A 24,335-nucleotide genomic window follows, 5' to 3' on the forward strand; every position below is an offset into this window, starting at 1 on the left:
TACACACATTAATACATAGCAACGTCTCATACATAGAGAAATACATAGCAACGACTCATACATAGAGAAATACATAGCAACGACTCATACATAGAGAAATACATAGCAACGACTCATACATACAGAAATACATAGCAACGACTCATACATACAGAAATACATAGCAACGACTCATACACAGAAATACAAAGCAACAATTTATACATAGAGAAATACATAGTAACGACTCATACACAGAAATACATAGCAATGACTCATACATAGAGAAATACAAAGCAACGACTCATACATAGAGAAATCCATAGCAACGACTCATACACAGAAATCCATAGCAACGACTCATACACACAGAAATACATAGCAACGACTCATACACACAGAAATACATAGTAACGACTCATACACACAGAAATACATAGTAACGACTCATACACAGAGAAATACATAGCAACGACTCATACATAGAGAAATACATAGCAACGACTCATTCATAGAGAAATACAAAGCAACGACTCATACACAGAAATACATAGCAACGACTCACACACAGAAATACATAGCAACGACTCATACATAGAGAAATACATAGCAACGACTCATACACACAGAAATACATAGCAACGACTCATACACACATAAATACATAGCAACGTCTCATACATAGAGAAATACATAGCAACGACTCATACACACATAAATACATAGCAACGACTCATACACAGAGAAATACATAGTAACGACTCATGCATAGAGAAATACATAGCAACGACTCATACATAGAGAAATACATAGCAACGACTCATACATAGAGAAATACATAGCAACGACTCATACATAGAGAAATACATAGCAACGACTCATACATAGAGAAATACATAGCAACGACTCATACATAGAGAAATACATAGCAACGACTCATACATAGAGAAATACATAGCAACGACTCATACATAGAGAAATACATAGCAACGACTCATACATAGAGAAATACATAGCAACGACTCATACATAGAGAAATACATAGCAACGACTCATACATAGAGAAATACATAGCAACGACTCATACATAGAGAAATACATAGCAACGACTCATACATAGAGAAATACATAGCAACGACTCATACATAGAGAAATACATAGCAACGACTCATACATAGAGAAATACATAGCAATGACTCATACATAGAGAAATACAAAGCAACGACTCATACACAGAAATACATAGCAACGACTCATACACACAGAAATACATAGCAACGACTCATACATAGAGAAATACATAGCAACGACTCATACACAGAAATACATAGCAACGACTCATATACACAGAAATACATAGCAACGACTCATATACACAGAAATACATAGCAACGACTCATACATAGAGAAATACATAGCAACGACTCATACATAGAGAAATACATAGCAACGACTCATACATAGACAAATACATAGCAACGACTCATACATAGAGAAATACATAGCAACGACTCATACACAGAAATACATAGCAACGACTCATACACACAGAAATACATAGCAACGACTCATACACACAGAAATACATAGCAACGACTCATACACACAGAAATACATAGCAACGACTCATACATAGAGAAATACATAGCAACGACTCATACATAGAGAAATACATAGCAACGACTCATACATAGAGAAATACATAGCAACGACTCATACATAGAGAAATACATAGCAACGACTCATACACAGAAATACATAGCAACGACTCATATACACAGAAATACATAGCAACGACTCATATACACAGAAATACATAGCAACGACTCATACATAGAGAAATACATAGCAACGACTCATACATAGACAAATACATAGCAACGACTCATACATAGAGAAATACATAGCAACGACTCATACACAGAAATACATAGCAACGACTCATACACACAGAAATACATAGCAACGACTCATACACACAGAAATACATAGCAACGACTCATACACACAGAAATACATAGCAACGACTCATACATAGAGAAATACATAGCAACGACTCATACATAGAGAAATACATAGCAACGACTCATACATAGAGAAATACATAGCAACGACTCATACATAGAGAAATACATAGCAACGACTCATACATAGAGAAATACATAGCAACGACTCATACATACAGAAATACATAGCAACGACTCATACATAGAGAAATACATAGCAACGACTCATACACACAGAAATACATAGCAACGACTCATACACAGAAATACATAGCAACGACTCATACATAGAGAAATACATAGCAACGACTCATACACAGAAATACATAGCAACGACTCATACACACAGAAATACATAGCAACGACTCATACATAGAGAAATACATAGCAATGACTCATACATAGAGAAATACATAGCAACGACTCATACACAGAAATACATAGTAACGACTCATACATAGACATACATAGCAACGACTCATACATAGAGAAATACATAGCAACGACTCACACACAGAAATACATAGCAACGACTCATACACACAGAAATACATAGCAACGACTCATACACACAGAAATACATACATACACAGACAAGCCCCTACATAATACATACTTAAAAATATATTCATACACCACTATAACCCACACACAGACAAGCCCCTACATAATGCAGACATGCAGAAATATATTCATACATCGCTATAACCAATACACAGACAAGTTCCTACATAATGCATACATCCAAAATATATACATACACCGCTATAACCCACACACAGACAAGCCCCTACATAATACATATTTAAAAATATATTCATACAGCACTATAACACACACACACACACACACAAGCCCCTACATAATCCATACCTGCAAAAATATTTTCATACACCTCTATAAACCACACACAGAAGAAGCGCCTAAATAATCCATACCTGCAAAAATATATTCATACACCACTGAAACCCACACACAAACAAGCCCCTACATAATTATTACCTGCAAACATATAATCATACACCTCTATAACCCACACACAGACAAGCCCCTACATAATCCATACATGCAGAAACACATACCCACACACAGACAAGCCCCTACATAATTCATACCTGCAAAAATACATTCATACACCGCTATAACCCACACAGACAAGCCCTACATAATGCATACCTGCAAAAATATATTCATACATCACTATAACCAATACACAGACAAGCCCCTACATAACCCATACCTGCAAAACTATATTCATACACCACTATAACCCACACACAGACAATCCCCTACATAATCCATACCTGCAAAAATATATTCATACACCGCTATAACCCATACACAAAGATATACAGTCATAACCTAGATAATTATACATGCAGATATACATTCATACACCTCCATAACCCATTCACAAATATATACTGTTATGGCAGGAAGGAGGTGAAGGGAACAAGTGAGCCCTAATCTACCCACCGCCCTGTCCCTGCCTACTTGCAACGACCCGCCCTAGGCGACAGGGTACAACTTGGCGGCGGTCCCTACGCTGACTAAGTGCAAGGGGATACAAACAGGGAACAAGCAAGGGAAGGGGCAGTAGCCCACGGAACACCGTGAGGAAACGGAGTGGTGAACGAGCCAGTCAGGATCAGGATGTAATGGAGTATACAAACGCAGAGCCCGGAGAAGGAAGCAAGCCAGGGGCAGAGCGAAGCAGGATAAGCGGGAACTGAAGCAAGGCAGAAGCAGGCTGGAGCAAGGCAGCAGTGGGGCCAGGAAACCAAGAAGAATCACAAGCAATGAGGAAGAGAAAACGGCAGGTATAAATGGACAGGGGGCGGAGCTAACGCCGACTGACCAGGCCGCGATAGGCTCTCCCACTCCTGAGCCTGCCACCCTGATTGGTGGGAGCCGGTGTCAGTCTAAGAGGTCTGGCCTCAGGTGTCGACTGATTAATCCTGGGAGTATCCACAGACGTAGTGCCTGGCAGATCCTTTACAGTACTCCCCCTTTTATGAGGGGCCACCGGACCCTTACTAAGAGGACCCGGTTTAGTGGAGAAGAGAAGGTGGAACCTCCTGACCAATACCCCAGCGTGAACATCTCGAGCAGGTACCCAAGTCCTCTCCTCCGGCCCGTATCCTCTCCAATGGACCAGGTACTGGAGGGAGCCCTGGATCATCCTACTGTCCACAATCTTGGCCACCTCGAATTCCACCCCCTCAGGGGTGAGAACGGGAACAGGAGGTTTCCTCGAGGGGGACCAGGACGGGGAACAGCGTTTAAGGAGGGAGGCATGAAAGACGTTGTGTATGCGAAAGGATGGGGGCAGCTCCAGACGGAAGGATACAGGGTTGAGGACTTCAATGACCTTATAAGGCCCAATAAATCGGGGAGCAAACTTCCTGGACGGGACCTTAAGGCGCAAGTTCCTAGATGACAACCACACCAGATCCCCGACGACAAACCGGGGGTTAGCAGAACGTCTTCTATCAGCCTGAATCTTTTGTACGCTCTGGGACGCCTCTAGGTTCTTCTGAACCTGGGCCCAGACTGTGCACAGTTCCCGATGAACGTCCTCTACCTCGGGATTATTGGAACAACCAGGAGAAACGGAGGAGAACCTTGGATTAAACCCGAAATTACAGAAAAACGGGGAGACCCCTGACGAGTTACTGACCCGGTTATTCAGGGAAAATTCGGCGAGGGGAAGGAATGAGACCCAATTGAATTGACAGTCAGAGATGAAACACCTTAAATATTGTTCCAGGGATTGATTAGTCCTTTCCGTTTGGCCATTAGTTTCGGGATGGAAGGCGGAGGACAAGGACAGATCAATCTCCAACTTTTTACAAAAAGCTCTCCAAAATAAGGAAACAAATTGTACCCCTTTGTCAGAAACGATATTGACTGGGACCCCATGGAGACGCAGGATGTGTTTCACAAACAAAGAAGCTAACGTCTTGGCGTTAGGTAGTTTCTTAAGGGGCACAAAGTGGCACATCTTGCTGAAGCGGTCTACTACCACCCACACCACCGACTTGCCCTGAGATGGAGGCAAATCGGTGATAAAATCCATGGAGATATGGGTCCAAGGTCTCTGGGGTATGGGCAAAGAACGTAGTAAGCCTGCAGGTCGGGACCTAGGGGTCTTGGACCTAGCACAAACCTCACAAGCGGCGACGTAAGCCCTAACGTCTTTAGGCAACCCAGGCCACCAATAGTTTCTGGTAATGAGGTGTTTGGTACCCAAGATGCCAGGATGACCAGATAGTGCGGAGTCATGGTTTTCCCTGAGTACCCTTAGCCGGTATTGCAGGGGGACAAACAGCTTGTCCCCAGGGAGGTTCCCGGGAGCTGAACCTTGATCAGCCGCAATGTCAGAGGCTAAATCAGAATCAGGGGCAGAAACGATTATACCAGGGGGTAAAATACAAGCAGGATCCTTCTCAGAAGGAGGATTGGCCATGAAACTACGTGACAGTGCATCAGCCTTAATATTTTTAGACCCAGCCCTATAGGTAACCAAGAAGTTAAATCTGGTAAAGAATAGCGCCCATCGAGCTTGTCTAGGATTAAGCCTCCGGGCAGATTCTAGGAAAACCAGATTCTTGTGGTCAGTAAGGACCGTTACCTGGTGTCTGGCCCCCTCCAAGAAGTGACGCCACTCTTCAAAAGCCCATTTAATGGCTAAAAGTTAGCGGTTGCCAATATCATAGTTACTCTAGGTGGGCGAAAACTTCCTAGAGAAGTAAGCACAGGGGCGGAGATGGGTGAGGGAGCTGGTACCCTGGGACAAGACGGCCCCCACTCCCACCTCGGACGCGTCAACCTCCACAATAAATGGCTCCCTTTGGTTGGGCTGAACCAGCACGGGGGCCGAGATAAAGCACTTCTTGAGGGTCTCAAAAGCCTGGACGGCCTCAGGAGGCCAGTGGAGGACATCAGCACCCTTGCGAGTGAGGTCCGTAAGAGGCTTAGCGACGACCGAGAAGTTGGCAATAAATCTCCTGTAATAGTTAGCGAACCCCAAAAAACACTGTAGCGCCTTCAGGGAGGCAGGTTGGACCCATTCCGCCACAGCCTGAACCTTGGCAGGCCCCATGCGGAATTCATGAGGAGTGAGGATTTGACCCAAAAATAATATCTCCTGTACCCCAAACACACATTTTTCGGTTTTCGCAAACAGATTATTTTCCCGGAGGACCTGGAGGACCTTCCTGACATGCTCCACGTGGGAGGACCAGTCCTTGGAAAACACCAGTATGTCATCAAGGTACACTACAAGAAAATTACCCAGGTAATCTCTCAGAATTTCATTAATAACATTCTGGAAGACGGCAGGGGCATTACACAACCCAAAGGGCATGACCAGGTATTCGAAATGACCTTCGGGCGTGTTGAACGCAGTCTTCCACTCATCCCCCTCTTTGATGCGGATAAGGTTAAACGCCCCCCGTAGATCAAACTTAGAGAACCATTGGGCCCCCTGTACCTGATTAAAGAGATCAGGAATCAAAGGAAGGGGATACTGGTTCCTTACTGTGACCTTATTCAAGTTCCGATAGTCAATGCACGGCCTAAGACCACCATCCCTCTTCCCTACGAAGAAGAAGCCAGCACCTACAGGAGAAGTCGAGGGGCGAATGAAACCCTTGGCCAGGCATTCTTGGATATTCTTCCTCATAGCTTCACGTTCAGGACATGAAATATTAAATATCCTACCCTTAGGAAGCCTGGCACCAGGTACCAAATCGATGGCGCAATCGTAATCTCTATGAGGGGGCAACACCTCGGAGGCCTCTTTAGAAAACACATCAGCGAAGTCCTGAACAAACTCAGGAAGCGTGTTTACCTCCTCACGGGGAGAAATAGAGTTAACCGAAAGACATGACGTCAGGCATTCACTACCCCATTTGGTGAGATCCCCAGTATTCCAATCAAACGTGGGATTATGCAGCTGCAACCACGGAAGACCCAATACCAGATCGGACGATAATCCCTGCATCACCAGTACAGAGCACTGCTCCAAATGCATGGAGCCAACCAGGAGTTCAAAAACAGGAGTATGCTGAGTAAAATAACCATTAGCAAGAGGAGTGGAGTCGATACCCACTACCGGGACAGGATAAGGCAAATCAATAAAAGCCATTTTTAGAGACATAGCAAATTCCACAGACATGATATTAGCAGATGAGCCAGAATCCACGAAGGCACTGCCAGTGGCAGACCGGCCAGCAAACGAGACCTGAAAGGGAAGCAAAATTTTATTGCGTTTCATATTAACGGGAAATACCTGTGCGCCCAAGTGACCTCCCCGATGATCACTTAGGCGCGGAAGTTTTCCGGCTGCTTATTCTTGCGCCTGGGACAGGTGTTCAGTTGATGCTTGTCATCCCCACAATAGAAGCAGAGACCATTCTCTACGTTGTCGAGGGGACATGGAGGCCCCGAGTTGCATAGGTACCTCCGAGTCTTCCGTGGAAGAGCGAGGAGACGGGACCTCGGGGGGAATCGCAGGGAAGTCAGAGGGGAAAACATTGAAACTTTCAAGCTGACGTTCCCTGAGACGTCGGTCAAGTCGTACTGCTAAGGCCATAACCTGGTCTAGGGAGTCAGAAGAGGGGTAGCTAACAAGCAGATCCTTCAGGGCGTCAGATAATCCTAACCTAAACTGGCATTTTAGGGCCGGGTCGTTCCACCGAGAAGCTACGCACCACTTTCTAAAATCAGAACAGTATTCCTCAACAGGTCTCCTACCCTGACGTAAGGTCACCAGCTGACTCTCGGCTAAAGCAGTCCTGTCAGTCTCGTCGTAAATGAGTCTGAGGGCAGAGAAAAAACGATCAACGGAGGAAAGTTCAGGGGCGTCAGGAGCCAAGGAGAAGGCCCACTCTTGGGGCCCTTCCAGGAGTCGGGATATAATGATTCCCACCCGCTGGTTCTCGGAACCTGAGGAGTGAGGTTTTAGACGGAAGTAAAGTCTGCAACTCTCCCGGAAGGAGAGAAAAGTCTTACGGTCCCCTGAGAACCGGTCAGGTAACTTGAGGTCAGGTTCTAGAGGTGAGGTGAGGGGTACTACTATGGCAGCGTCAGACTGGTTGACCCTCTGAGCCAGGGCCTGGACCTGTAGGGAGAGGCCCTGCATCTGCTGGGTCAGGGTCTCAAGGGGGTCCATGATAGCATCAGCGTAGGAGAAATGGTAGACTAGGTATGGGCTTGTGATTATGTTATGGCAGGAAGGAGGTGAAGGGAACAAGTGAGCCCTAATCTACCCACCGCCCTGTCCCTGCCTACTTGCAACGACCCGCCCTAGGCGACGGGGTACAACTTGGCGGCGGTCCCTACGCTGACTAAGTGCAAGGGGATACAAACAGGGAACAAGCAAGGGAAGGGGCAGTAGCCCACGGAACACCGTGAGGAAACGGAGTGGTGAACGAGCCAGTCAGGATCAGGATGTAATGGAGTATACAAACGCAGAGCACGGAGCAGGAAGCAAGCCGGGGGCAGAGCACGGAGCAGGAAGCGGGAACTGAAGCAAGGCAGAAGCACGGCAGAAGCAGGCTGGAGCAAGGCAGCAGTGGGGTATAAATGGACAGGGGGGCGGAGCTAACTCCGACTGACCAGGCCGCGATAGGCTGATTGGTGGGAGCCGGTGTCAGTCTAAGAGGTCTGGCCTCAGGTGTCGACTGATTAATCCTGGGAGTATCCACAGACGGAGTATACAGTCATATCCTTACATATACAGTCATATCCTACATAATTATACATGCAGATATACATTCATACACCTCTATAACCCATACACAAAGATATACAGTCATAACCTAGATAATTATACATGCAGATATACATTCATACACCTCCATAACCCATACACAAAGATATACAGCCATAACCTAGATAATTATACATGCAGATATACATTCATACACAAATATATACAGACATAACCTAGATAATTATACATGGAGATATACATTCATACACCTCCATAACCCATACACAAATATATACAGACATAACCTAGATAATTATACATGCAGATATACATTCATACACCTCCATAACCCATACACAAAGATATACAGTCATAACCTAGATAATTATACATGCAGATATACATACACCTCTATAACCCATACACAAATATATACAGTCATAACCTAGATAATTATACATGCAGATATACATTCATACACCTCTATAACCCATACACAAATATATACAGTCATAACCTAGATAATTATACATTCATACACCTCTATAACCTATACACAAATATATACAGTCATAACCTATATAATTATACATGCAGATATACATTCATACACCTCTATATCCCATACAGAAATATATACAGTCATAACCTAGATAATTATACATGCAGATATACATTCATACACCGCTATAACCCATGCACAAGGATATACAGTCATAACCTAGATAATTATACATGAAGATATACATTCATACACCGCTATAACCCATACACAAATATATACAGTCATAACCTAGATAATTATACATGCAGATATACATGTTGTGACATCCTGGGGACCACTTAGCTCATGGGATCGCCATCTCCCGGGTGAGATGGTTGGCGCACACATAGAAAGTTCACTCCAACTCCTTGAGTAAAAGGTTTAAACCAGCCGCAGCAGCTTCACAACAGCAATCAGTGGTACAACAATAAACATACAAAATAAACCCTAGGCCGTCCAGCCTCTAACTAACACATTCAGTGTCCCTCACAACGAGACACTGAGCCTTGTGCCCAGCACCTCACAACATAGGCAGCTTTACCTTACACGGTGGTGACTCTCACAGGCTAGCATGCCTGTCTTCACCAGACTGAGAGCCCTGTGTAAACTGCACACACCTCAATTAAAGAGCCGTCTCAGGTGACGCCCAACTAAGCTAACCCTATGGAGTGGAAGCCCAAGACACGGACTGTCTGTATGGAGTGGAAGCCCAAGACACGGACTGTCTGTATGGAGTGGAAGCCCAAGACACGGACCGTCTGTATGGAGTGGAAGCCCAAGACCCGGACTGTCTGTATGGAGTGGAAGCCCAAGACACGGACTGTCTGTATGGAGAGGAAGCCCAAGACACGGACCGTCTGTATGGAGTGGAAGCCCAAGACACGGACCGTCTGTATGGAGTGGAAGCCGCCCTTCTCCTTCACACTCCAGTAAACCAGGCCCTATTCCAGGCTTTACACCCAAGCAATAGCAGAGAAAACCCTCCCTGCTGTACATGCTCCCTGGTTGCTTAAAACCTGAGTTTCTGCACGGTCCAGTAGCTGCACTGCTACATATCCCCCCCCTTTGATAAAGGCCGTAGTACTGATCACATTTCAACCTCCCTCCAGGGTCAAAGCTCCTACGTTGGGACATAATCACACTTAGGGTCACCCCTACAGTAACAGACATTTGATAATCACCCCTGGGTGTATTAGACCGGTGCTCCTGCAGCTCTTCTATGTTGGCATGCCTGGCATCCTCATCCCTTGTAGGCACTACTAGCCTTTGCTGATCACAGCCGTATTTACCTGTGTTGTGCCCTACATTCAGCGACCTTTCCGCATCCATGAAGTGGCTTTGTGTGTCACCCCTTGGTTTAGACACTGGCTCATAGTGTTCAGTAACACTCATCTCGTGAGTTGTGGTATACACCGTACCATCTACCAAACCACCTTCAGACGCTATACTCCCCTCCATCTTGGAGTTTTTCATCTCAGTACTTAAATGCTCAGACTGTCCGTCCAGAGACAATTTTTCACCGCACTGACCCGACCCCTCTGGGTTACTTTATCAGACCCGGTAGTGGTCGTCTCTGCAGCAGCGTTAGGGCCCGCATCCTGCTTAGGGGTATAGCCCTGCTTGTTGCCCTTAGCAACCTGTCCTGTGTCACATGCAACTTCAATGGCTAGACCACACTCTGCATTTGTATCCATTGAACCAGCCTGGAAGACCCCCTCTATGGCTCCCCTTACCTCCTGGGAAAGTGTGGGCGCTACGTGGATCTCAACGTCTACATGTGAAAGACCTGCAGGGGGCAGAACTTCTAGGGGTGAAGTAGTAACCCTTCTCACACTATACATGGCAGTAGTGACCTCATTGGTACCATTGACAGCCCCAACCTCTAGGGTAATGTTTTCATGTACATCTGGTTCACTACTGGGTGGTTCATTAGTGACCGAGGCCACAGCCACCAGCGCACACACCTCACTGACTCCACCGTCCAGGGACTCATGTGCGTCACTTAGGGCTACATTCACACTGGTGTGGTCGCTCAAATAAAAAGGTGGATCACTGCTGCTGGATTCAGCGGACTCTGAGGTGACCCCAACCACATTCTCAGACCTGTAGAGTTTATCACAACTCCACTCACACATCGCAGCAGTATACAGCTGGTTGCCATTAGGAACAGTTCACACATCACATGCAACAGTCTCAGTTTCTACAGGATAGGAATGACCTGTAGGGGGCAACCTTTCTAGAGGTGCTGCAGTCACCTCTTTTGCACCACGCACACCTTCATCACCATCACTGGGTATGGCAGGGCTGTACTCCAGGTTACCACCATCAACAATCCCAACCTCTAGGGAAATGTAAGATACACCTGACACATCTGTTTCCAAGGACACATCCTCTGGATTACCATCAGTAACCGTACGCACATCACATGTGACACGCTCGACTTTCTCAACTACAGCCTCAAGGGGCGCACATGAACTAATCCCCACTTCTGTCTCGGCTGCTGTTTCTTTAACAGCCTGTTCACACAATGCATTAACCTGCTCAGGCTGTGTGACATACTCATGGCTTAAAGACACGTTAGGCACAATTTTGGACATTTCACTAGTGTCCTCACATAAACGCTGTGCATCAAATACATGTGCGTCATTTTTAGCAGGCATTTCCTGAATCACATTATCACTTGATATCATTACAAATGGTGCATTTTCCCTTTTTGGCAGTGGAGCAGCACACCCTGCAGAGGAGCAGCACACCCTGCAGAGGAGCAGCGCACCCTGCAGAGGACTAGCGCACCCTGCAGAAGACTAGCGCACCCTGCAGAGGACTAGCGCACCCTGCAGAGGACTAGCGCACCCTGCAGAGGAGCAGCGCACCCTGCAGAGGACTAGCGCACCCTGCAGAGGACTAGCGCACCCTGCAGAGGACTAGCGCACCCTGCAGAGGACTAGCGCACCCTGCAGAGGACTAGCGCACCCTGCAGAGGAGCAGCACACCCTGCAGAGGACTAGCGCACCCTGCAGAGGACTAGCGCACCCTGCAGAGGAGCAGCACACCCTGCAGAAGACTAGCACACCCTGCAGAAGAGCAGCACACCCTGCAGAGGAGCAGCGCACCCTGCAGAGGAGCAGCGCACCCTGCAGAGGACCAGCGCACCCTGCAGAGGAGCAGCACATCCTGCAGAGGAGCAGCACACCCTGCAGAGGAGCAGCGCACTCTGCAGAGGACTAGCACACCCTGCAGAGGAGCAGCACACCCTGCAGAGGAGCAGCACACCCTGCAGAGTAGCACACCCTGCAGAGGAGCAGCACACCCTGCAGAGGAGCAGCACACCCTGCAGAGGACTAGCACACCCTGCAGAAGACTAGCACACCCTGCAGAGGAGCAGCACACCCTGCAGAGGAGCAGCACACCCTGCAGAGGACTAGCACACCCTGCAGAGGAGCAGCACACCCTGCAGAGGACTAGCACACCCTGCAGAGGACTAGCACACCCTGCAGAGGACTAGCACACCCTGCAGAGGACTAGCACACCCTGCAGAGGAGCAGCACACCCTGCAGAGGAGCAGCACACCCTGCAGAGGAGCAGCACACCCTGCAGAGGAGCAGCACACCCTGCAGAGGAGCAGCACACCCTGCAGAGGACTCTTCCCTGTAAGGCTTATCGGAGATATTGCCTTTCCCCACAACTGCCAACTATGAGGGAAGTCCCTTCCCAGCACAAACTCCTCATCAAGTTCCTGACATTTTATAAGTCTGTGCTGCACAGTCCCAAAATCAGTTTCAAAGTCAATCAGAACGGTCTCACCTATCTCAGAATCCTTCCTCACGAACAGCACACTGTCCGGATGCACCCTCGAGACCTCTTGGCGAAGATCCAGACGGACCAGTAGCGGAATCCCACCAACCAACACTTCACGTGTCTTCTCTTGCGCTCTCTCTGGCCTCCTGACCAGAGAACAATCAGGTGCACATCCATCCGCTCGATGGCATCTCCATCAGCGCTCCTTTTGCTGAACAGCCGCCACATGCTGTCGGGGTTGGTTGCTCCTAGCAACCACATCTGGGCGATTCAGCACACTTGTCTTTTTAACAGCTGCCCAACATTGTTTGGGAACAACTTTTCCATCCAGACAATAGATTCCCACCATGGGTCCGGGTGGTTGCCCTTAGCAACGGTCCTCACAGCTTGTATCACAGGTATGCATGCTCTTTGCTCTTTTCTGCAAACTGTCTGCAACACGTCAGGAGTACCCGGCATCAATGCAGCTGGCGTTGAAAGGCATCTACTTGGCTTGGAAGGCTGTGTATCCTTGGACAGTACTTGTGCCCTTAAAGACTCTCCATTTGCTTCCAACTGTGCCAGGAACCTTTGGTTATCCTCCCTCTGCTTGGCATTTGCTTCTTGCAGCTCCGCATTCGTTTGCACTATCTTTTTGAGGAGTTCCTCAATAAGACCCATTGCAATGGAAAAACAGTCTCTTTAATTGGGCTTCTGGCCCTTTAAATTTCACTGCACACTTCTTGTGCCATTTTATTGCCCAAAGCAATTCTCCACCATATGTGACATCCTGGGAACCACTAAGCTCATGGGATCGCCATCTCCCGGGTGAGAAGGTTGGCACACATAGAAAGTTCAATCCATCTCCTTGAGTAAAAGGTTTAAACCAGCCGCAGTGCTAGCTTTATTGTCTTCACAACAGCAAGCAGTGTTACAACAATAAACATACAAAATAAACCCTAGGCCGTCCAGCCTCTAACTAACACATTCAGTGTCCCTCACTACGAGACACTGAGCCTTGTGCCCAGCACCTCAGAACATAGGCAGCTTTACCTTACACGGTGGTGACTCTCACAGGCTAGCATGCCTGTCTTCAGACTGAGAGCCCTGTGTAAACTGCACACACCTCAATTAAAGAGCCGTCTCAGGTGAAGCCTAACTAAGCTAATCAGACAGCCCAAGACACGGACTGTCTGTATGGAGTGGAAGCCCAAGACATGGACTGTCTGTATGGAGTGGAAGCCCAAGACACGGACTGTCTGTATGGAGTGGAAGCCCAAGACATGGACTGTCTGTATGGAGTGGAAGCCCAAGACACGGACTGTCTGTATGGAGTGGAAGCCCAAGACCTGGACTGTCTGTATGGAGTGGAAGCCCAAGACACGGACTGTCTGTATGGAGTGGAAGCCCAAGACCTGGACTGTCTGTATGGAGTGGAAGCCCAAGACACGGACTGTCTGTATGGAGTGGAAGCCCAAGACACGGACTGTCTGTATGGAGTGGAAGCCCAAGACACGGACTGTCTGTATGGAGTGGAAGCCCAAGACATGGACTGTCTGTATGGAGTGGAAGCCCAAGACACGGACTGTCTGTATGGAGTGGAAGCCCAAGACATGGACTGTCTGTATGGAGTGGAAGCCCAAGACACGGACTGTCTGTATGGAGTGGAAGCCCAAGACATGGACTGTCTGTATGGAGTGGAAGCCCAAGACACGGACTGTCTGTATGGAGTGGAAGCCCAAGACACGGACTGTCTGTATGGAGTGGAAGCCCAAGACACGGACTGTCTGTATGGAGTGGAAGCCCAAGACACGGACTGTCTGTATGGAGTGGAAGCCCAAGACATGGACTGTCTGTATGGAGTGGAAGCCCAAGACACAGACTGTCTGTATGGAGTGGAAGCCCAAGACATTGACTGTCTGTATGGAGTGGAAGCCCAAGACATGGACTGTCTGTATGGAGTGGAAGCCCAAGACCTGGACTGTCTGTATGGAGTGGAAGCCTAAGACACGGACCGTCTGTATGGAGTTGAAGCCCAAGACATGGACTGTCTGTATGGAGTAGAAGCCCAAGACCCGGACTGTCTGTATGGAGTGGAAGCCGCCCTTCTTCTTCACACTCCAGTAAACCAGGCCCTATTCCAGGCTTTACACCCAAGCAATAGCAGAGAAAACCCTCCCTGCTGTACATGCTCCCTGGTTGCTTAAAACCTGAGTTTCTGCACGGTCCAGTAGCTGCACTGCTACAATATATATATACACCTCTGTAACCCATACACAAATAGATACAGTCATAACCTTCACCGGATCCTGAGTAAAGGGGCTGAAGACTTTAGATTTTAGTTTTTCCTTTTTAATAAATTAGCAAAGAACTTACATTCTGTTCTCAGTTTGTCATTATGGGGGGGGGGGCGTGAGTGCAGAACGAGGGGAAAAAATTGAATTATTTTTATTTTAGCACAAGGATCAATGTAAGAAAATGGGAAAAAAGTGAAAGGGTCTGAAGACTTTCCGTGCGCATTGTACATACATGCACACACACACACACACACCTTATGGATAATAACATAAACACACGTACTGTATATGCAGGTAATTCAGACCCTATGTGAGACATATACATGTGCAGATAACTCGGGGTACATCAGTGGATCTCTCATCATTCACAGAGACGACATATATACAGCTTATAGATAATCCCTAGATAGATCACAGACACCGATGTAAAGGACTCCAGCATCCATCTATACAGACACATAGTAGCGGGTTCATACATAATGCAGACATACATCCACATAGATACATACACAGCCTCCATACCTCCCAGGGCACCAGCTCATCAGGTACCGGGTGACGAGTCGCTCTATAGTCCGGATAATCAAGGATCCTGGAGTTGACATGGTACCTGCACATCTTCTCCCCTTTGTTGTCGGAGTCGGGCGCGGTCTGTTCCTCAGACTCTGTAGAGTCGCTGTCCACTGGAGAAGAACACAACATAAGGAGACAAACGAGACAGCACAATGTAATAAATATGCCACAAGTAGAGCCTCCACCAGAGGTGCACAATGTACCCATCACCTAATAACATGTCAGCAACCAGACACTAAATAACTTCCCGTGGGGTAAAATGTTGAACCACGTAGAACAGGTTATAGATACAATTCATTATTCCATAGTTACATAGTAAATACGGTTCAAATAAGACAAATGTCCAACAATTAACATCACTACTCTGAGTTACAGCCTACAGTATGTTATACTTCACAGCTGCACTCACTATTCTGCTGGTGGAGTCACTGTGTACATACATTACATTACTTATTCTGTACTGATCCTGAGTTACATCCTGTATTATACTCCAGAGCTGCACTCACTATTCTGCTGGTGGAGTCAGTGTGTACATACATTACATTACTTATCCTGTACTGATCCTGAGTTATATCTTGTATTATACTCCAGAGCTGCACTCACTATTCTGCTGGTGGAGTCACTGTGTACATACATTACTAATCCTGTACTGATCCTGAGTTATATCCTGTATTATACTCCAGAGCTGCACTCACTATTCTGCTGGTGGAGTCACTGTGTACATACATTACATTACTTATTCTGTACTGATCCTGAGTTACATCCTGTATTATACTCCAGAGCTGCACTCACTATTCTGCTGGTGGAGTCACTGTGTACATACATTACATTACTTATCCTGTACTGATCCTGAGTTATATCCTGTATTATACTCCAGAGCTGCACTCACTATTCTGCTGGTGGAGTCACTGTGTACATACATTACATTACTTATCCTGTACTGATCCTGAGTTACATCCTGTATTAGGGCATGCCCCCACTTGGCGGTTTTCCTGCGCAACTGTCCGCATCAATGCTGCATATAATCTGCGTTGCAGATTCTGTGGCGGATTTGCCCAAAATGTGCAGTAAATTGATGCGGACTGGCTGCTGCGTATTGCGGTGAAGGTGCTTCCCTTCTCTGTATCAGTGCAGGATAGAGAGAAGGGACAGCACTTTCCCTAGTGAAAGTAAAAGATTTCCTACTTACCGGCCGTTGCCTTGGTGACGCGTCCCTCTTTCAGCATCCAGCCCGACCTCCCTGGATGACGCGGCAGTCCATGTGACCGCTGCAGCCTGTGATTGGCCTGTGATTGGCTGCAGGTTGTTATTTGCCTGTGATTGGCTGCAGCCTGTGATTGGCCTGTGATTGGCTGCAGCCTGTGATTGGCCTGTGATTGGCTGCAGCCTGTGCTTGGCCTGTGATTGGCTGCAGCCGTCACTTAGACTGAAACGTCATCCTGGGAAGCCGGACTGGAGGAAGAAGCAGGGAGTTCTCCGTAAGTATGAACTTCTATTTTTTTACAGATACATGTATATTGTGATCGGTAGTCACTGTCCCGGGTGCAGAAACAGTTACTGCCGATCGCTTAACTCTTTCAGCACCCTGGACAGTGACTATTTACTGACGTCGCCTAACAACGCTCCTGTAATTCCGGGAGCCCCATTGACTTCCTCAGTCTGGCTGTAGATCTAGAAATACATAGGTCCAGCCAGAATGAAGAAATGTCGTTAAAAAAGCAAGACGCATCCGCAGCACACATAACATGTGCATGACAGCTGCGGACTTCATTGCGGAATTTAGAATCTCCATTGAAGTCAATGGAGAACTTCCGCAATGAGTCCGCAACCAGTCCGCCACATCCATTGTATGCTGCGGACACCAAATTCCGCACCGCAGCCTATGCTCCGCAGCGGAATTGTCCGCAACATGTAAACGAAGCCTACTAAAAAGAAGTGGGAGGCAATGGAGGAACGGGTCCGCTGCGGATTAACGCTGCGGAGTGTCCGCAGCGGAATTCAAGAGCAATTCCGCCACGTGGGGCTTTGCCCTTATACTCCAGAGCTGCACTCACTATTCTGCTGGTGGAGTCACTGTGTACATACATTACATTACTTATCCTGTACTGATCCTGAGTTACATCCAGTATTATACTCCAGAGCTGCACTCACTATTCTGCTGGTGGAGTCACTGTGTACATACATTACTTATCCTGTACTGATCCTGAGTAATATCCTGTATTATACTCCAGAGCTGCACTCACTATTCTGCTGGTGGAGTCACTGTGTACATACATTACATTACTTATCCTGTACTGATCCTGAGTTACATCCTGTATTACACTCCAGAGCTGCACTCACTATTCTGCTGGTGGAGTCACTGTGTACATACATTACTTATCCTGTACTGATCCTGAGTAATATCCTGTATTATACTCCAGAGCTGCACTCACTATTCTGCTGGTGGAGTCACTGTGTACATACATTACATTACTTATCCTGTACTGATCCTGAGTTACATCCTGTATTACACTCCAGAGCTGCACTCACTATTCTGCTGGTGGAGTCACTGTGTACATACATTACATTACTTATCCTGTACTGATCCTGAGTTACATCCAGTATTATACTCCAGAGCTGCACTCACTATTCTGCTGGTGGAGTCACTGTGTACATACATTACATTACTTATCCTGTGCTGATCCTGAGTTACATCCTGTATTATACTCCAGAGCTGCACTCACTATTCTGCTGGTGGAGTCACTGTGTACATACATTACTTATCCTGTACTGATCCTGAGTAATATCCTGTATTATACTCCAGAGCTGCACTCACTATTCTGCTGGTGGAGTCACTGTGTACATACATTACATTACTTATCCTGTACTGATCCTGAGTTACATCCTGTATTACACTCCAGAGCTGCACTCACTATTCTGCTGGTGGAGTCACTGTGTACATACATTACATTACTTATCCTGTACTGATCCTGAGTTACATCCTGTATTATACTCCAGAGCTGCACTCACTATTCTGCTGGTGGAGTCACTGTGTACATACATTACTTATCCTGTACTGATCCTGAGTTACATCCTGTATTATACTCCAGAGCTGCACTCACTATTCTGCTGGTGGAGTCACTGTGTACATACATTACATTACTTATCCTGTGCTGATCCTGAGTTACATCCTGTATTATACTCCAGAGCTGCACTCACTATTCTGCTGGTGGAGTCACTGTGTACATACATTACTTATCCTGTACTGATCCTGAGTAATATCCTGTATTATACTCCAGAGCTGCACTCACTATTCTGCTGGTGGAGTCACTGTGTACATACATTACATTACTTATCCTGTACTGATCCTGAGTTACATCCTGTATTACACTCCAGAGCTGCACTCACTATTCTGCTGGTGGAGTCACTGTGTACATACATTACATTACTTATCCTGTACTGATCCTGAGTTACATCCTGTATTATACTCCAGAGCTGCACTCACTATTCTGCTGGTGGAGTCACTGTGTACATACATTACTTATCCTGTACTGATCCTGAGTTACATCCTGTATTATACTCCAGAGCTGCACTCACTATTCTGCTGGTGGAGTCACTGTGTACATACATTACATTACTTATCCTGTACTGATCCTGAGTTACATCCTGTATTATACTCCAGAGCTGCACTCACTATTCTGCTGGAGGAGTCACTGTGTACATACATTACATTACTTATCCTGTACTGATCCAGAGTTATATCCTGTATTATACTCCAGAGCTGCACTCACTATTCTGCTGGTGGAGTCACTGTGTACATACATTACTTATCCTGTACTGATCCTGAGTTACATCCTGTATTATACTCCAGAGCTGCACTCACTATTCTGCTGGTGGAGTCACTGTGTACATACATTACATTACTTATCCTGTGCTGGTCCTGAGTTACATCCTGTATTATACTCCGGAGCTGCACTCACTATTCTGCTGGTGGAGTCACTGTGTACATACATTACTTATCCTGTACTGATCCTGAGTTATATCCTGTATTATACTCCAGAGCTGCACTCACTATTCTGCTGGTGGAGTCACTGTGTACATACATTACATTACTTATCCTGTATTATACTCCAGAGTTGCACTCACTATTCTGCTGGTGGAATCACTGTGTACATACATTACATTACTTATCCTGTATTATACTCCAGAGCTGCACTCACTATTCAACACACTTACCTGAGTGCAAATTACAGGAGCAAGCGCTGTGCAGGCACTGAACAAGCAGGGAATGCAGGAAGATTTAAGCTCGTCCAGGGACATCTTGTTGCCACATTTTATTATTGCGCCATAACAATGTAGATTGAGGTTAGGTGGCCGGCAGGGAGAGGCCTTCTCCTGACCTCACAATCCTGGAGGTCATTCCCACACTTGTGGTGGAGAAGATGTTATCTATATACTTAGTTATTGTCTGGCACCACATTTTATGGTCAGCTGTGCCCCTCCGTATAGATACCGCACGCCCCCACCCCCATAATACATGAACCGTTACCTAAACTGGAGGTTTTACTGCTGAACCCTTTTTCTTTTAGGGCAGAAATGATCCAGTTGAGGTGTCGTGAAGATTTAGCCATCTGAGGAGAAGAAGGAGATGATTACCAGGGCTGTACGGGGAGCACACGCCAGACACACACGTCCATCAGCCGGGGAAGACGCTTACTTCTAGCAAACATCAAATGTGCCGGTGTGATATGTAAATTAAGGGGAGGGGCTTACTCGGAACTGTCACCAGCACATAACATCCTATAGAGGTTCATTCACACGGTGCCGTTTAATGCTGCGCTTACCACAAAATCAATGCAATATACTGCCGCTTTTGCAAAAAAACTTGCATGTTGCTGTGATTTTGCAAGAAACTTGGATTTAACCTGGTGAATAGTCCCTTATACTTTTCATCAATAACTAAATATGAATTGTCCCCATCAGCACAGAGTAATTCAGGAGAGGAGTGAGCTGGTGTGGCCCTCTCTCTTCTGTTCCTGAGGTCCAGCAGCCATTTCCCTGGAGGCCTTGAGTCCCGGGCTCCTACTCTGTGGTTTAGGCCGGCTCTGAGCCAGAGAAGCCACAACCAGCCTCCTCCACACCTGCAGGACCTGGGTGAGGAGATCCAGCATGAAGTTTGGAGATCCTTCTCACCCCTAGAAGCCTCCAGGCCCCTGTGGCAGAGGGGTAATAGTGGTCACCAGAAGGAAGGCGCGGGGAAGCTGCAGAAGCTAGAGAAGGTGAGGACGAGGAAGGCTGGGGAGTCAGAAGACCCCGGTAGTCTGACAGGACCTGGATCCTGTGCCACCTCCGTCAGTATGTGGAAGCGGCAAAGACCCTCAAACGACTCAGTGAGAAACTGTTACATAGTTACATAGTTACATACATAGTTACATAGTTTGTACGGTTGAAAAAAGACACATGTCCATCAAGTTCAACCAAGGGATGGGAAAGGGGAAGTAAAAATTTCTACACATAGCAGTTAATATTTTTTTGTTCTAGGAAATTATCTAAGCCTTTTTTAAAGCCATCTACTGTCCCTGCTGTGACCAGCTCCTGCGGTGTCTACTGTCCCTGCTGCGACGGCTCCTGCGGTGTCTCCTGTCCCTGCTGCGACCAGCTCCTGAGGTGTCTCCTGTCCCTGCTGTGACCAGCTCCTGCGGTGTCTACTGTCCCTGCTGTGACGGCTCCTGCGGTGTCTCCTGTCCCTGCTGTGACGGCTCCTGCGGTGTCTCCTGTCCCTGCTGTGACGGCTCCTGCGGTGTCTCCTGTCCCTGCTGTGACGGCTCCTGCGGTGTCTACTGTCCCTGCTGTGACGGCTCCTGCGGTGTCTCCTGTCCCTGCTGTGACGGCTCCTGCGGTGTCTCCTGTCCCTGCTGTGACGGCTCCTGCGGTGTCTCCTGTCCCTGCTGTGACGGCTCCTGCGGTGTCTACTGTCCCTGCTGTGACGGCTTCTGCGGTGTCTCCTGTCCCTGCTGTGACCGCTCCTGCGGTGTCTCCTGTCCCTGCTGTGACGGCTCCTGCGGTGTCTCCTGTCCCTGCTGTGACGGCTGCTGCAGTGTCTCCTGTCCCTGCTGTGACGGCTCCTGCGGTGTCTCCTGTCCCTGCTGTGACGGCTCCTGCGGTGTCTACTGTCCCTGCTGTGACTGCTTCTGCGGTGTCTCCTGTCCCTGCTGTGACCACTCCTGCGGTGTCTCCTGTCCCTGCTGTGACGGCTCCTGCGGTGTCTCCTGTCCCTGCTGTGACGGCTGCTGCAGTGTCTCCTGTCCCTGCTGTGACGGCTCCTGCGGTGTCTCCTGTCCCTGCTGTGACGGCTCCTGCGGTGTCTACTGTCCCTGCTGTGACGGCTCCTGCGGTGTCTACTGTCCCTGCTGTGACTGCTTCTGCGGTGTCTCCTGTCCCTGCTGTGACCACTCCTGCGGTGTCTCCTGTCCCTGCTGTGACGGCTCCTGCGGTGTCTCCTGTCCCTGCTGTGACGGCTCCTGCGGTGTCTCCTGTCCCTGCTGTGACGGCTCCTGCGGTGTCTCCTGTCCCTGCTGTGACGGCTCCTGCGGTGGCTATTCCATAGATTCACAGTTCTCACAGTAAAGAAGGCTTGTCGCCTCTGCAGCTTGAACCTTTTTTTCTCCAGACGGAGGGAGCGCCCCCTTGTTTTTTGAGGGGGTATTACAAGGAACAGGATTTCACCATATTTTTTGTATGTGCCATTAATATATTTATATAAGTTAATCATGTCCCCCCTTAGTCGTCTTTTTTCAAGGCTAAATAGGTTTAATTCTTTCAATCTTTCCTCATAACTTAGATTCTCCATGCCCCTTACTAGCTTCGTTGCTCTTCTTTGTATTTTTTCCAACTCCAGGGCATCCTTTCTATGAACTGGAGCCCAGAACTGAACTGCATATTCTAGATGAGGCCTCACTAATGCTTTGTAAAGTGGTAATATTACATCCCTGTCCCGCGAGTCCATGCCTCTTTTGATACACGACAATATCCTGCTGGCCTTTGAAGCAGCTGATTGACACTGCATGCTGAAATTTAGTTTATGATTTACAAGTACACCCAGATCCTTCTCAACAATTGACTCCCCTAGTGTGGCTCCCCCTAGGACATATGATGCTGCAGATTATTACACCCAGATCCTTCTCAACAAGTGACTCCCCCAGTGTAGCTCCCCCTAGGACATATGATGCTGCAGATTATTACACCCAGATCCTTCTCAACAAGTGAATCCGCCAGTGTAGCTCCCCCTAGGACATATGATGCTGCAGGTTATTACACCCAGATCCTTCTCAACAAGTGAATCCGCCAGTGTAGCTCCCCCTAGGACATATGATGCTGCAGATTATTACACCCAGATCCTTCTCTACAAGTGAATCCGCCAGTGTAGCGCCCCCTAGGACATATGATGCTGCAGGTTGTTGGTACCCAGATGCATAACTTTACATTTATCTACATTAAACTTCATCTGCCAAGTGGACGCCCAAACACTTAGTTTGTTTAAATCTGCCTGTAATTCATGAACATCTTCCATAGTCTGAACTATATTACATAGCTCGGTGTCATCTGCAAAAATAGAAATCGTGCTACTACTCCCATCCTCTATATCATTAATAAATAAGGTGAATAATAGGGGTCCCAGCACTGAACCCTGGGGTACACCACTTATAACTGGGGACCATTCAGAGTAGGAATCATTGACCACAACTCTCTGGATAAGGTCCTTGAGCCAATTCTCAATCCAATTACAAACTATACTTTCTAAACCTATAGTCCTTAATTTACCCATTAGGCGTCTATGGGGGACAGTGTCAAATGCCTTTGTAAAGTCCAAAAACACTAAATCCACAGCGGCCCCTCTGTCTAGACTTCTGCTCACCTCTCATATAATCATTACATCCACAGCGGCCCCTCTGTCTAGGCTTCTGCTCACCTCTTCATATAATCATTATATCCACAGCGGCCCCTCTGTCTAGACTTCTGCTTACCCCTCATATAATCACTATATCCACAGCGGCCCCTCTGTCTAGGCTTCTGCTCACCTCTTCATAAAAACAGATTAGGTTAGTTTGACAACTTCTGTCCTTAGTAAAACCGTGCTGGCTGTCACTTATAATGCTATTTATTGTCACATAATCCTGTATATAGTCCCTCAATAGCCCCTCAAACATTTTCCCCACGATGGATGTTAAGCTTACTGGTCTATAATTACCCGGGGAAGACCTAGAGCCCTTTTTGAAAATAGGCACCACATTTGCCCTGCGCCAGTCCCTTGGCACTATACCAGTCACTAGAGATTCTCTGAATATTATGAAAAGGGGGACAGAAATAACTGAACTAAGCTCTTTAAGAATTCTAGGGTGTAACCCATCTGGTCCCGGGGCCTTGTGTCCCGGGGCCTGTGGAGAGCAAGATCCCTGGCCGAA

At 47.2% G+C, this 24,335-nt stretch overlaps 1 protein-coding gene across 1 annotated transcript in view; it reads right to left on the bottom strand.

The window, feature by feature from the left end:
- Positions 1–20,809, bottom strand: part of LOC142733214 (transient receptor potential cation channel subfamily M member 2-like) — a 33,503-nt gene extending 12,694 nt beyond the window's left edge. Inside the window, exons 1-2 of the mRNA XM_075849514.1 lie at positions 20,423–20,809; positions 15,847–16,004 (exon numbers count right to left, since the gene is read on the bottom strand). Of these exons, the coding sequence (XP_075705629.1) occupies positions 15,847–16,004; positions 20,423–20,504 (240 nt within the window). The 5' untranslated portion in view covers positions 20,505–20,809. The remainder of the gene's footprint in view (positions 1–15,846; positions 16,005–20,422) is intronic.
- Positions 20,810–24,335: the final 3,526 nt, after the last annotated feature.

This window comes from Rhinoderma darwinii, unplaced genomic scaffold, assembly GCF_050947455.1.
Source record: "Rhinoderma darwinii isolate aRhiDar2 unplaced genomic scaffold, aRhiDar2.hap1 Scaffold_937, whole genome shotgun sequence".
In the NCBI taxonomy this organism is placed as follows: Eukaryota; Metazoa; Chordata; class Amphibia; order Anura; family Rhinodermatidae; genus Rhinoderma; species Rhinoderma darwinii.